This window comes from Electrona antarctica (assembly GCF_951216825.1).
Source record: "Electrona antarctica genome assembly, chromosome: 5".
In the NCBI taxonomy this organism is placed as follows: domain Eukaryota; kingdom Metazoa; phylum Chordata; class Actinopteri; order Myctophiformes; family Myctophidae; genus Electrona; species Electrona antarctica.
Genome location: NC_136810.1, coordinates 13900262 through 13914690, shown reverse-complemented (window position 1 = coordinate 13914690; position 14429 = coordinate 13900262). Strand labels below are relative to the sequence as shown.

General features: G+C 42.1%; 1 protein-coding gene and 1 long non-coding RNA gene across 2 annotated transcripts in view; one reads left to right on the top strand and one right to left on the bottom strand.

Moving 5' to 3' along the window:
- The window catches only part of pparab (peroxisome proliferator-activated receptor alpha b), a 57584-nt gene extending 51002 nt beyond the window's left edge, over window positions 1-6582 (top strand). Inside the window, exons 6-8 of the mRNA XM_079501317.1 lie at window positions 3687-3896; window positions 4550-4793; window positions 5717-6582. Coding sequence (XP_079357443.1) covers window positions 3687-3896; window positions 4550-4793; window positions 5717-5961 — 699 coding nt within the window. The 3' untranslated portion in view covers window positions 5962-6582. The remainder of the gene's footprint in view (window positions 1-3686; window positions 3897-4549; window positions 4794-5716) is intronic.
- Window positions 6583-7685: 1103 nt separating this feature from the next.
- On the bottom strand, window positions 7686-13889 carry LOC306923280. Its single transcript, XR_013790009.1, has 2 exons — window positions 9676-13889; window positions 7686-9253 (listed from the first exon to the last, which is right to left on the bottom strand). It is a non-coding gene; the product is annotated as an uncharacterized lncRNA (long non-coding RNA).
- Between the last annotated feature and the right edge of the window lie 540 nt (window positions 13890-14429).

Below are 14429 nucleotides of genomic sequence, written 5' to 3'. Positions count from 1 at the left end.
ATACAATACAAAAACCAGCAGCATAGGGAATTACATTCAGTAGCAAATTACAAAAGTAGCTTGTAACTAAAGTTTTCAAATAATTATAGTGAAGTAGCAATATTTTCCTCTGAGATGTAGTGGCGTAGAAGTATAAAGTATTGAAAAAATGGACTTAAGTAAAGTAATTAAGAAATTATACTTACAGTAAGTACAGTACTTGAGTAAATGTACTGTACTTAGTTAGTTTCCACTGGCTCCCTCCTCTCCCTGAAGTGTTTCCAGCTCCATCTCTGGTGTGTGGCTGAACACATTCCCTCCTGGGTGGCATCGGGGTCCACAGCCCAGAGTTCTGCTCTGTTCAGAAAGGGAAGGTCAGCTGAAGTACACCACCCACGTTCAAAACCTTTCTGGTCCTATATAGAGTCTCAAATATGGGTCAAAACGTACAGTAGGTAATTGGTGGTCTTAGCAGTGATTCCCAAACTCTTTAGCCTGTGACCCAAAAGAGAAATCCCCCAAACTAGTGAAAATAGCAGTTCAAACTAATGAAAATAGCAGATCTACAAGCTCACAACGCGTCGTTTGGTGTCACGTTATGAGCTTGTAGATCGGCTAATTTCACTCCTTCTTAAACATTTGTTTTGATTTATGGAATTGCTTCGATTTCTTTCCTTTGATTTCTTCATGAAATTACTGAACAAATCATTGACTTTGTTCTTAATTCATGAATTCATGTTTGGGAATGTTTTTTGAAAACGCTTTGGAGTAATGATTAAAAACAAAATGTAGGAAACCAAAAAACAAGGGACTCATAAAATGTGTGTGCAGTGTTTGGGAACCAGTTGTTTATAGCAGGGGTTCTCAACGTTTTTGGCCGGGGACCCCCGGAAATGCTTTGGCAATGTCACGGGACCCCCGCCCCCTCCCGACGCCCAATATAAATTGACTGCTACAATAACCTTAATAATAGAGACAATACACCATAAATAAATACTGAAACCAGATATAATCAGGGAAGGTCTATGCATGTACTATATGTAAACTCTTCATTTCCATTTTCCAGCCATTCAGTTGCAAAAAAAACAAACCAAACCCCCCCCCCCCCCCTTTTTTTTTCTTTTTTTTTAATAATTTGGGGAACCCCCAAAATTATTTGGCGACCCCCCCCCCCCCGGGTTGAGAACCCCTGGTCTATAGTATAGAACCAGCTCAGTGACCTTGTGATTACAGTGTCTGCCCTGAGACTTGCCGTGGGTTGGATTCCACGGCAAGTCTCAGTCTTTAATGTATTTGTTACGTTCCACCACTGTTGAAAAGACAGCACAGTATGTGAGGGTGTGTGATCCTCCTTCACATTCAATTTAGGATTACATTCCGTCCTTATCAACTCTGGGCTTTTGTTTCTTTGGCTGTAGCTGTAAGTTATTAAGCACTGTCCACCGCCCACCCTGCTCAAGACAACAGTCTTACTGTTCACTCTCTCTGTGTCTGTGATTTGATGTCTTTCTCTACCATGTGCTGTCAATCAGTGTCAGAAGAATGCTGACGTGTGCCAATACAGGCATTCTCAACTATGGTGTTGCGTGTATCGTGTGTACCAGAAATATCACATCTGTAAGGTCGAAATGCGGTGCGAATCGACGTGTTTTGAGCTGCCGTGTTTCGAGCTTGTCGACCTGCTATTTTTAGTGCTGAGGAAGACCCATCAGGTCCTAACGGGTCTGTTAGTGCTGAGGAAGACCCATCAGGTCCTAACGGGTCTGTTAGTGCTGAGGAAGACCCATCAGGTCCTAACGGGTCTGTTAGTGCTGAGGAAGACCCATCAGGTCCTAACGGGTCTGTTAGTGCTGAGGAAGACCCATCAGGTCCTAACGGGTCTGTTAGTGCTGAGGAAGACCCATCAGGTCCTAACGGGTCTGTGAGGAAGACCCATCAGGTCCTAACGGGTCTGTTACTTTTCTGGGTGAGGCAAATGCAAATGCAATCAATGAGTGCTGGCTGTTTCCCCTGTTTTCAAAAAAGGAGGGGACCAAATACAGACCCCTGGGGGACCCCCGCCAGAATGCTCCCACATACGTAACGTAGTCTTCACTGCTGTGGGAACGATCCCAGATGAAACCCTCTATAGCTCAGTGTCGACTCACAGGCCAAACATGGCCTATCCCAGGCTTACTTTTATATGATGCCATATAGCAGGCTTTCTAACATAATAGTCTTTAATTGGGAGTTTAGTATTTTTTATATATATATATTGGTGTCCACAGAGGTTTAACTATCATTTGGAACATAGTTTCAAGTGGACTCATCTTCTTTTTGTTGTCCTGTGTTGGGTAGGAATGTTTTGAAGTTGGCTGTCATTCTAGTAAGCCCCCACTTAGCTCCTGAAGTGGAAAGCTATTTCTTTGTGTGCCCCATAAATCTCTCTTTGACACTTGCTGCTATAGCTCCTTTGCTAACTTATAAAATACCGTCATAGTTGGCGTCCATGTAGAATCTTAAGTGTTTTCATACACAACATATTTTCTGTGCCTAATGTATAGTATATGCCACCGAATACCGATACTGTACGAGTCCAGTTTGTTTTGCCTTTATTTTAACATCAGCTAATCTTTTAACACATTGGCCAAGTTTCTTCTGTATTCAATATTTTATAATGCATAGTCATTCAGTTTTTCAATTTAGCTTTTTATTTGTATTTATTTAATCTGACACTCTTTTCCAAATGAAAGTACTAACTGATCATTTTTGGGGTGAAGTATTCCTTTAAAATTTATGATTAACACAGAGCAAGATTATTCCATATTTAAATCGGCGCACAAATATCTTTAGACTGTATTTTTTCTTTTACTTAGGTTTCCTCAAAGCAGTGTTTCTCAATGTGGGCTTCAGGGGACCCTCAGGGAGTTTCAAGTGGTCTCCAGCTAAATTGATACAGTCGTTAGGAACCAAACGCTTTAACAGTTAAAGGGGCATTCCACTCATTTTCAACATTTTACTATGTCATTAATATACCTTAGAGCTGTTGTGTGGAAATAATAAAAAAGTTCCCCCATTCTGTGTTTCCTAGAACTAGAGGTCTGAAAAGAATCATTAACATGGTGAAACACATCTTGATGATGTCATCAAGATGTGTTTCATCATCAAGATGTGTTTCATCATCAAGATGTGTTTCATCATCAAGATGTGTTTCACCATGTTAATGATTCTTTTCATAATTACAGTTCTATGAAACACAAAATCGGGGGACTTTTTTATTATTTCCACACAACAGCTCTAAGGTACATTAATGACATAGTAAAATGTTGAAAATGGGTGGTTTTCCCCTTTAAATAAACACTGAGAATTTACCCACTGTTTGGGAAACAGTGTCTTAACCCATTAAGACCTGGAACGCATCTGTGTCACCTTTAGCCTTTTAGCACTTTAACCATTACTTAAGTTTAAACTTTAGCTGTTAAAAAATAGCAGATATACAAGCTCATAGCGCGGAACCAAGTACCGCACTTTGAGCTTGTGGGTCCCTGGAACAACTTATTTTCAGATGGGGGCGTTCGGTCGGTGGCCAATTATTACATGTAACTTTTGGGGTCCTTGACATGAAATAGTTTGAGAACCACTGACATAGAAACAGGTTTTTCAGAAAACCCAGGATTTAGAAGACATCTCAATGGGTTAAAGCATACTATCTCCTCCTCCTCCTCCAGCCTTTTGTCATCCATGACATGGAGACCCTCCAGCTGGCAGAGCAGACCCTGATTGCCAAGATGGTGGGCAGCGCGGGGGTCCTGAAGGACCGTGAGGCCGAGGTCCGGATCTTCCACTGCTGCCAGTGTACGTCGGTGGAGACGGTCACCGAGCTCACCGAGTTTGCCAAGTCCGTCCCGGGCTTCTCTGGTCTGGACCTCAACGACCAGGTAGGCTTCCATTAGGCTTGGGCAATATACCGATATTACCGTTTACCGCGATATTTTAAATCAATACCGGTAATATCGCAGAGTATATAAATAATACCGGTAATATCGCAGAGTATATAAAACACCACTCAATAATACCGAATACCGTCATAATACTAATATCGTAATTTTACCGTCATGTAAATAGGAGAGGAGGGGAGGGGAGGGGAGGGGAGGGGAGGGGAAATTTTGACTGGAGAGGAGAGGAGAGGAGGGGATTGGAGGGGAAATTTTGACTGGAGAGGAGAGGGGAGGGGAGGGGAGGGGAAATTTTGACTGGAGAGGAGAGGAGAGGAGATAATACCGATAATACCGATTATCGCGGTATTATTCACGTTATCAATATCGATATCAAAGGAAGCTAGGCCCAAGCCTAGCTTCCATATAGCGTTTGTTCGGCGATGCTGTATGTCAAAAGAATAATTCCGCCGGCCGTTGACAGCCCAAATATTGCAGATATTTGGCAATATATTCATGAAGCTTCCCTTGGGGCCGCATGTTGTATCGTTCACATCTGTTCCTCCGGGGGAATCGATACGAACCGGCATCAATGAGCAGAATCGGAATTGCTGAAATCCTTAACGATAACCCCTCCCTCCCTCCGCCCCCCCAAGGTGACGCTGCTGAAGTATGGGGTGTATGAGGCTCTGTTCGCCATGCTGGCGTCCTGCATGAACAAGGACGGCCTGCTGGTGGCGTACGGCTCCGGCTTCATCACCCGCGAGTTTCTGAAGAGCCTTCGGCGGCCCTTCAGCGACATGATGGAGCCCAAGTTCCAGTTCGCCATGAGGTTCAACTCCCTGGAGCTGGATGACAGCGACCTGGCTTTGTTTGTGGCAGCCATCATCTGCTGTGGAGGTACAGTATACATACAGGATGAGTGCAGGAGATGTGGAGAAGGGTTTGTTGTGGAGGTATTGGTGTGGGCAGTAGTGGAAGAAATACTCGGATTATTGGGGCAAGCAGCAATATCACAGTGTAGCGGCACCGGCGGCATGGTACATCATTCATTATGGTGCCTACATTCATTAGCCTCTATCTGTTCTAAGCAATCCAGCCCCAATTAGCTCTCCACTGTGTGATAAGCTAAGCTGACCATAAATACAACCATTGTATAGTTTATCACTGTCTTCCCTGAAAGTTCCATTCTATATTATAACATCAGTATTCAGTAGTTGTTGAGCAGGAGAATGGAGAGGCTGGCAGACGGTAACGTTACCACTTTTCAAGTAAAGATATTTCTGGAATTCTGGGAGCAGAAAATGGTGTGCAGACTTTTTTATTCTTGAACTATGACTGTGTTTTTGATCCGGCACCCAGCCTATTAGGTTTTTGATGTGCGAGTCTTTGGGCTGTTTTTCAGCCTCTTGTTCCACTGTCTTACGCCAGGGCTCCACCGGACGCGTTGCGTCTCCGTCGCGTGCGTCAAAAAACGCACCGGTTCAATTTGAATGCACGCGTCGCGTCTCGTCAACGCAACGCAACGCGGGCAGTGGAGCCACCCTTCATTGATTAAAAAGGGAACATTCCCTGACGGTGACGGAGACGCGACACTGACGCGACGCTGACGCGCCCGGTGGAGCCCGGCCGTTACATCAGTCTATTGTTCTCTCCTGCAGACCGTCCAGGGCTGGTCAATGTGTCTCACATCGGTGTATTGTTCTCTCCTACAGACCGTCCAGGGCTGGTCAATGTGTCTCACATCAGTGTATTGTTCTCTCCTACAGACCGTCCAGGGCTGGTCAATGTGTCTCACATCAGTGTATTGTTCTCTCCTACAGACCGTCCAGGGCTGGTCAATGTGCCTCACATCGAGGTCATGCAGGAGAACATCGTGCAGGTGCTGCGGCTCCACCTACTGGCCAACCACCCGGACGACGCCTTCCTCTTCCCCAAGCTGCTGCAGAAGCTGGCCGACCTGCGGCAGCTGGTCACCGAGCACGCTCAGCTGGTGCAGGAGATCAAGAAGACGGAGGACACCTCGCTGCACCCCCTCCTGCAGGAGATTTACAGAGACATGTACTGAAGAGGAGACCCCTTGTCCTTTTAGCCAAATCCTGCAATGGGTTCTAATGGTCAAAAAGTAGTAGTGATGTAGCAAGTCATGCCTCGCCATAAGTAACATGGTTAGTCATTATGTTTTACATATCGTTGCTGAAAGGCATAGATGCTTTCCAGTGACGATATATTACATATTGTTGCTGAACTTGCTGTCAGGTAGCAACCTCCATATTCAAACTTTTTGTGTGTTTTTTTTCCCATAAATTAACCCATTTTGGGCGGGAACCCCTTTTGGCGTTAGCATTATGTTATGCTTTAGCTATTGAAAAACTGTCAGGATGTAGAAGACATTTTTAGAATCTGATCTCAGGTCAAAATGGGTTAATGTCCTACTTGATCATACTACAGCGTCACACAAAAGCATCAAATAGTATCTATTCTACAAGCTCAAAACAATCTGCTACTTTTGCTACTTTTGAATTTGAAAAGTAACAGCTTTAGTCGTATAGAGTTTTCCACCAGACCACACCAATCAATGTTAAATCCAAAAATGACTACAACTCAAGTTTACTCGACATGTAATCGCGAGGTTGTATTCTTGTTTAATTGTATTTTTATATAAAAAATAAAATGCAAATTTACATTGTTTGAATACCCTCTTATAATGAATGACAAATTAAAACATTCTGCGAACAATGTTACTTATGGGCAGACCTTTTGACCATTAGTAGCCATGTGTACTAAGGAGACGGTGTGGACTGAGGAGGAGAGAGGAGGTGTAAGAAGGAGAGGCCTTGAGAGAACTTGCCTCAAAACAAAAACAAAACAACCTTTTCGGCAGGGAGTCGTCGGGGACGGATGAAGAGTCCTCTGTAAAGCTAGGGTCGAACCACTTCAGTGGAGAAGAGTTTTGCTTTGATTTGTGGTCGGAAGAACGAGAGCTCTTTTTTATATCCATCCATCCACCATCGAGAGGAGAGGGGGATTGTTCTCTTGACACAATGATGCCTGATTTATGCTTGGATGAGCGTCGCTTCGTGCGCCGAGGCTATTTTTGGTACACCTTCACCGGCACGCAACTAAGTTTGAACGAGGCTAGATCTCCACTCCATCACATGGACCTACACACAGGACAAGTAGTTTTCGTAAAGAGGTTGATGTACAGATGATCAAGACAGCCTCTGGCCATGCACGTGGATCAAATAACTGAAACGCTAATCAGAATCCTTCCTAGCCTCCTTGTTCATTGTACCTACGCTACACATTGATTGCCCTTACCTTTATATCCAATGCCCTAAAATGAGGAAAAAACAAGACTTGAACCAGAGTCGCCACTCACTCCAGCAAAGCAGTATGTTTGAAGCTATTACTTTTTTGTACCGAACTCGAGGGGGTGAGGAGGAGAGCAAAGAGCCATAATAATATGTACCTACGTACGTTTGCAGTTAATGACGACACCCATCACCCAAGTGACTTTCAGTGCCGGCGACAGATTTCAGAAAGCAGTTGATGCTTGTTTCAGAGCAAGGCAGCTTGTCCCCCTCCTTGGCTGTGTTCTCTCAATGATGCTGTCACCCATTCCCAGCTCATCCTTTGTCCCACATGAGTGGGGTGATGATGGTGAACTGTTTTTGTTTTGTGTTATTTTTTTTAAATTACTATTCACTAGTCCACCACCAACACCAGTTCTCACTTTTCTACACGTAGGTTTTCACCAGGCTTTTGAAACTTAATGAGTTGTGATTGATGTATTATAGGTATATTGAAGCCATAACCTACAGTTTAGTATGTGTGGGTGTTGAAGTATTGTAATAACATTACCGTTGTCTCATATTACAAAACCCAGCCAAACTTGAAACAGGGAGACCTAGCACACAGTATGTTATCTTCATTGATGATCGCAATAATATCCCACACACTATAGCAAAGCTGCAAAAAAGAAAAACGTTTTCTATGAGATTTGATGTCATTCAAGACTCGTGGGCAGAGATTCACTGTGTAACTGAATGCACAACAATGCAAAACACTGAAGCACAAGAGTGCTTCTGAGATATATGAGACTATATTTTATACTGGACATCCGTTTAAAAAAAATGCCTTTTTTATTCAGAAAACACATACAGTAACACATCATGGCACAAAACGTGTGTGTGGCACTCCATCCTCCTGTTGTGTGTTCTGGCATTCAAAGGGCTAAGCATCAAACTAAACATTGCGTTACAATCTTAGTACAGACAGACAGTGTGGCCCCTATTCCTCAAAGTGACATATCTATTATAATATGTTCTGTCTGTCTTTCTACCTATCTACCTGTTTATATAGAGTCAATGCAGTTAAACTCACACTGTCTGCCTCTCATTATCATACTCACTCTGCCTGCCACAGTGCCTTCATGGGCTATCATTGGTTTCAGTTTAACCACTTAACCCCTACGTAATAGTTGAGTCCCCCAGGGGTCTATGCAAGGCTTTTATCCGTTTTACACTTTAAATATCTTTGCAGAAAATAGCCCAACTGCAAGCTCAACAATGTGAGCTTATATAGATTGGGTATTTTGGCCTGGTGTCTGCCCCGCCCCCGGGAATAATGAACAACAGGTTTCATTGTGCTTACGAGTACATTACAGTTCTGATGTTTCGGTGGTATTCTCTGCACAACCTTTTTAATAGAAGACGGGAAACGACAAAACGATGGCGGTTACTGTTTTCAGACACACATTTGAATGGTTAAATTGACATTGTTGGTGATGTTTTTCCATCACCTTTCACTTGGAGAAGTTTTTACGTCTTTCCCTAAAAATGTCTTGTTGGGTGTGGTGGAACAGTTGAACCGGAGGACAGAGCATGTTATACTGTCTGACCTCTGACCCCTAATAGCACGTACCCTAGAGCTCCGTTCAGAATAGGGAGCTACAGTACGTGATGTGAATGGTGCATCCCATCCACTGAACCCCACATGTACCACTTTAATGGGAGCTTTTCAAGCAGCGTAAAAGCCTCATTTATACTTGCTGAAAATAGCCAATCTACAATCTCACAACGCGTCGTGGATGCGATGGCTTGTGAACTTATAGATCGGTTGTTTGTCGCTGTGTGATTCCATTGTACGACGAAGCATAAATTAGGCATAACAGGGAAGGACATAATTGCATTTTATTTCCTTGTGTGTCTGTGGAGGGGTCGGGTTGGGCCAGAGCAGAGCTATTGAGAGACAGGGTTACGACACACTCTAGTACAGTGGTTCTCAAACTTTATAATTTCAAAGGATCCTCAACTCTGAGAGTGTACAAAATGTACAGTTTTCAGACATGTACAGACCTGTAAGTGTCCATTTGGAACCCCCTGCTCTACTAGACACTAGACTGTCCATTTGGAACCCCCTGCTCTACTAGACACTAGACTGTCCATTTGGAACCCCCTGCTCTACTAGACACTAGACTTCCATTTGGAACCCCCTGCTCTACTAGACACTAGACTGTCCATTTGGAACCCCCTGCTCTACTAGACACTAGACTGTCCATTTGGAACCCCCTGCTCTACTAGACACTAGACTGTCCATTTGGAACCCCCTGCTCTACTAGACACTAGACTTCCATTTGGAACCCCCTGCTCTACTAGACACTAGACTGTCCATTTGGAACCCCCTGCTCTACTAGACACTAGACTGTCCATTTGGAACCCCCTGCTCTACTAGACACTAGACTTCCATTTGGAACCCCCTGCTCTACTAGACACTAGACCTGTAAGTGTCCATTTGGAACCCCCTGCTCTACTAGACACTAGACCGCTGTGGTAAATGAATAATACTCATATTCACTAGTAATTTATTTCCAAAAACATTGCACAAGAAACATGTGAAAGTAACATTTGCCATGTGGAAACCAATTGTTCCAAAATGTGTGTGTATATACAGTGATTCCAAACATTGAATCCTCCTAATGGCTGTTGGTGACTCATAAACCAGCGTGACCGCACGAATGGCGGCCAGATCAAAGAGAGTGTGTGGTAGCTCTCTCTTTCAGCAGTTACTCAAGCAGTTACTCAACCTGTGCAATGCAAGAGAATCCACTTAAGGCCATCGCTGTGTCAAGCCAGTGTCGAAACCATTCGCCCTCCAAGTGAAAAGTCTAGTTATGAAGACAAATTAGTTAACCACTTAAACCCTGTATGGGTGACCGGAGTCCCTCACGGGTCTATACTTGTGTCTTATCTGTTTTCTATCCTTGTGGGAAAAGCTTTTGCTGAAAATGGCCGATCGACGCAATGCTATTTTCTGTGAAAGCTCTCCCCGCAATAAGCCTATCTCACAGCCCCCTTTCCACGCCCCCTTCCGGTAGATGGTGGTGTCATTTAACATTAGCATTTACACGTTTTTTTTTTCTCTGGAGAATCTAAGTACATTTCCTAATGTAAAAATGTGACAGACCAATATTATTATGAAGCAAACAAGATGGTAAATCAGCTCGAACAGATAGAACAAACCTTACCTTGAGAAAACAAAAGTTGTAGACTTCTTAAATTACCTCTGTTAACATGTAGTGTCTATGGAGTGACGTCACGCTATCACCACTAACGCGGAAAGGTGGCGTATTAAGGGGGCGGGGAAATTCTGTGAGATAGGCCTATACGGATGCTAGGGTTTAAGAGGTTAAAACTCGCTTTTTTCCCACCCATCATTGGGTTGTACTGTACACTATTTCTGATCATAAATGTACATAAAAAGGAAATGCCCTCTTACAGGGGATATAATTAAATGTGCATGTCTGATATTGTAGCTACTGGGCTAACTAATATATTATGTGAATCTATGAGGGAATGCTTTATATAATTTTTTACTTATCTTACCAAAATCTCTAATTTCATGAATTAATAACACCTTGGTGGAGTGTAATATAGGACCTAGCTTCTGTATAAACAGATGTACATAGATTGTTGTACTGAACTGAATCATATTGACTGCTCGCCCCTATACTACGTTTAACCCTGGCGTATACAAGGTACTAACGCTGATCAATATTTTGTATTTGTTTTGTTCGGTAAATAATGTCTCAAAGTTTGCAATTGTACAGTAAATTTAACGGTAATGTATGTTTTGTTTGTTTTGCTCAAGCACGGCAAAATTGTTATAATTTCCTTGGATGATATTTTTATACTAAAGAAGCTAAAAAAAATATATTATTTAGTGCTAGATGTGATCATGGTTTATTTGGAAATAACACAGTTGAAAGAATGCAATGTAAATAGACTTGTGGGTGAATATGGTAACCGGTGATCTAAATATATATATATGAGTGTCCGCAGAACTAAAATCCTATCGGGGACATTCCTTTTGTTAATTCCCTACTCGAGAGAGAGAGAGATAGAGAGAGAGAGAGATCTTGTTGGCCACGTGATGTATTGAATACAATGAGGTTCAATGGTACTTTATAACATGCGTGGGCCGTAGAGTAAATCTCTGTTGAACTGTAAATGAATACATATGTTAGGCCGGGCTCAGCAGAGATGGCACACAACTACGGTACATCTGTAGTTGATGGGGAAACTTGATTTACTTTTCAGTATTGTGAAATCTATTATAAAAGGACACTAGACTAAAATGCCATTTTTGTTTTTTCTTCATATGAAGAATCCTATTGTTTGGCCACACTGCAGCAGCAGAGCACAGATTCACCTCCCTCATATGCGCTGCATGTGGTCTCGGGAGGTTTCAAATGAGGGGTACCCTCATTTTAAACCCACAGTAAAACGTACACAATTTCACCGCCATCACAAATGGTCCACACAGTTGCCTGTTCATGTTGTAAACAAGCCAAGCTGTTGGTTTATTGGTATCCGTTGTGAAGCTATCCATCATGTTTTGTTTTATAAAAGCAAAATAGAGAAACCCGATGCACTCGTGACTTGTCGTAAAATCATCATATGACACGCTGATCTACTGATCTATCACGCCAAGTAAGATGCAGTATGTCAATGTCATTTTATTCAACCCATCAGCAATCTTTTTATTATTATTTTGTCGGTTCATTTGACTCCACTCGCTGCTATAAATCATAAAAACCCACCAAACTCTTATCATGCCATGAGTGGATTATTACTGACTGTGTTTTCATAGTTCTACAGAATGTTGAACCTTAAGCTCTAGGTGTACAGATGTCATCCTTTACCTGTAGTGTACAGATTTCATCCTTTACCTGTGGTGTACAGATTTTATTTTCAACACAACTCCTTTTTCATTCAACAAAATTCCTGGGATTTAGGGTTCCCAGGTGTACTTGGGGAATATCCGCAAAACAATCTGTGCCTTAGCATGTGCCTGTGTCATAAAACACTTTGAAATACAGAAAGGTCTCTCTCTCTCTCTCTCTCTCTCTCTCTCTCTCCCTCTCTCCCACATACATGCACGCACACATACAGAATTGTATATATTTGGTGTAATCAGCAATCTAATGCTGGAGACATACGCTACATGACAGGGCCATGCAAATGGGATGTGATGTCATGGCAGATTTAGGGATGTTTTGCATTTTGGCCTACAGTGGTTCTAAAATGTTTTAATTTCAAGGACCCTCAGAGAAAAATATATATTCCGTTATTTGGTGCTGAGCCAAACTGTAAAAACAGAAATTGTAGAACAAAGCGGGGGCTCACAACTCACTTTAGAATGTTCCAAAAATATGTACTGTATTGGCGTCAAAACAGCAGTAATATGGCGATAAAGACGAGGACTTTATCAAGTATATTAATTTCAAGATCTCCGTGTACAAATGTTCCACTGGCAGGGTTACAAATCTGTTGGGTTCCTATTTTGAACCCCTCAAGGAACCCTGAGGGTCCTAAGTTGGACCTCACTACCACTGCTAGTAAATGCCTGATTCTTCTTGGATGCATGCCAGTGTCATGAACCGTGTTGTGAGCTTGTAGATCTACTATTTAAGTAAGCCAGAACACTCATGGAAAGTATTGCAAGCAAACTTACCGTCCGTACCGCACAGTCAATGACGCCAGAACAAAGCTTAAAAGAACGACAAAACCACAAAATGACTGAAACAAATGAGCCAAATCCCAGAGAAGTCAAAAGTCTGCGTACTTTAGGAATGTCTCCTGTGGGTGTGTGTGTATGTGTGTATGTGCGCGTGTTGAACTGGCAAGGGACTTTTAACATATCAGGGAATCCTCTAGTCTTCCTTAGTTGAAACTAGCTCAGGACATAGCGAGGTAGACAACTCTTTCTGACTTGTTTAGTTTTTAGGGTTTTTTTGTCTTCTCTCAAGAGTTTTTAGTGTTCTGCCTGGCAACAGTGGTTCTCAAACATTTTTCATGTCAAGGAACCCCAAAATTGAAATATATTTGGCCATGGACCCTCATCTGAAAATATTTTTTGCCAGGTGGGTGGGGACCACCTTAAGAGAAGATTTGTGGTGTTAAAAATTGTTGTGAAAATAATTCACAATCTAAAGATGTTCCCCCCCCCCCCAAACAATAATTGCAGATCTACAAGCTCTCAACGTCACGTGTCCCAACGCAAAGCGCCATCAGCTTGTAGAACTGCTATTTTTCTAATGGCTTTTTGCTGGAGACCCCCCTGGAACATTGATTTTTATGAAGACTTTTATTCAGATAAAATAAAAGCATATGACTTATTTTATATTTTCATTTATTTCTAAACTGATCATGAAGATAACGAGGGGCAGCAGTCATAGCAATTTGCTAATTTTGATTTTTGATTTTGTTTCTTTCTTTTTCTTTTTGATAATTTTCCTGAATTTCACGGAGTTGATGCAGTGGTTTTTGTAACTAGTGTCATGCAAGGAGACAACCCAGGCTGTGTTTTTATTAATGTGTACTGTGGCTTGGTATAAATACTGTAAATGTTTGACGAATGTACTGTATATGTAGTCATTTAAACAATGAAAACAAGTTGACATTGAATGGATTTAAAAATAAAATGATTTTAAAGTAATGGGATGTGTGGACTGCTTTTGAACCAGTGATACGACATCACAGTAGATATGATTCTGATATCTATGTTCTGATGTTGCATTATGCCTATTCCATACACACTTGAAATTGGAATTCCGTCTCTTTGAAGGGTAACCCAGAACCTCCCACAACCTGAAACGTTTGTTTTAAATTATTTTGTGGTGGTGGCCACATGTTAACTCCATCAAGCAGGATCGATCATTTGTTTCTTCTGTTAGTAAGTAATTATGTTAATACATATAGGCCTAGACACTTATAACTTTTGGACTTTTAAATTATATACATTAGACATGTTAAACTAATAGACTTTTATATTAGATGCGTAGACACTGACAGACACTTTTTGCGACCGAAGGTCGCAGTTAACTATGGAATCGAGAATTTCCCATCAGTGTGTTGGGCACCATGGTCCAGGTCTTGTGACATCATCAGGGATGGAGATGTGGAGACCCTGATGTCATAGTAAATGCGACTTGCTCTCACAGTTAAGCCCATATATAGAGATCCCTCATCA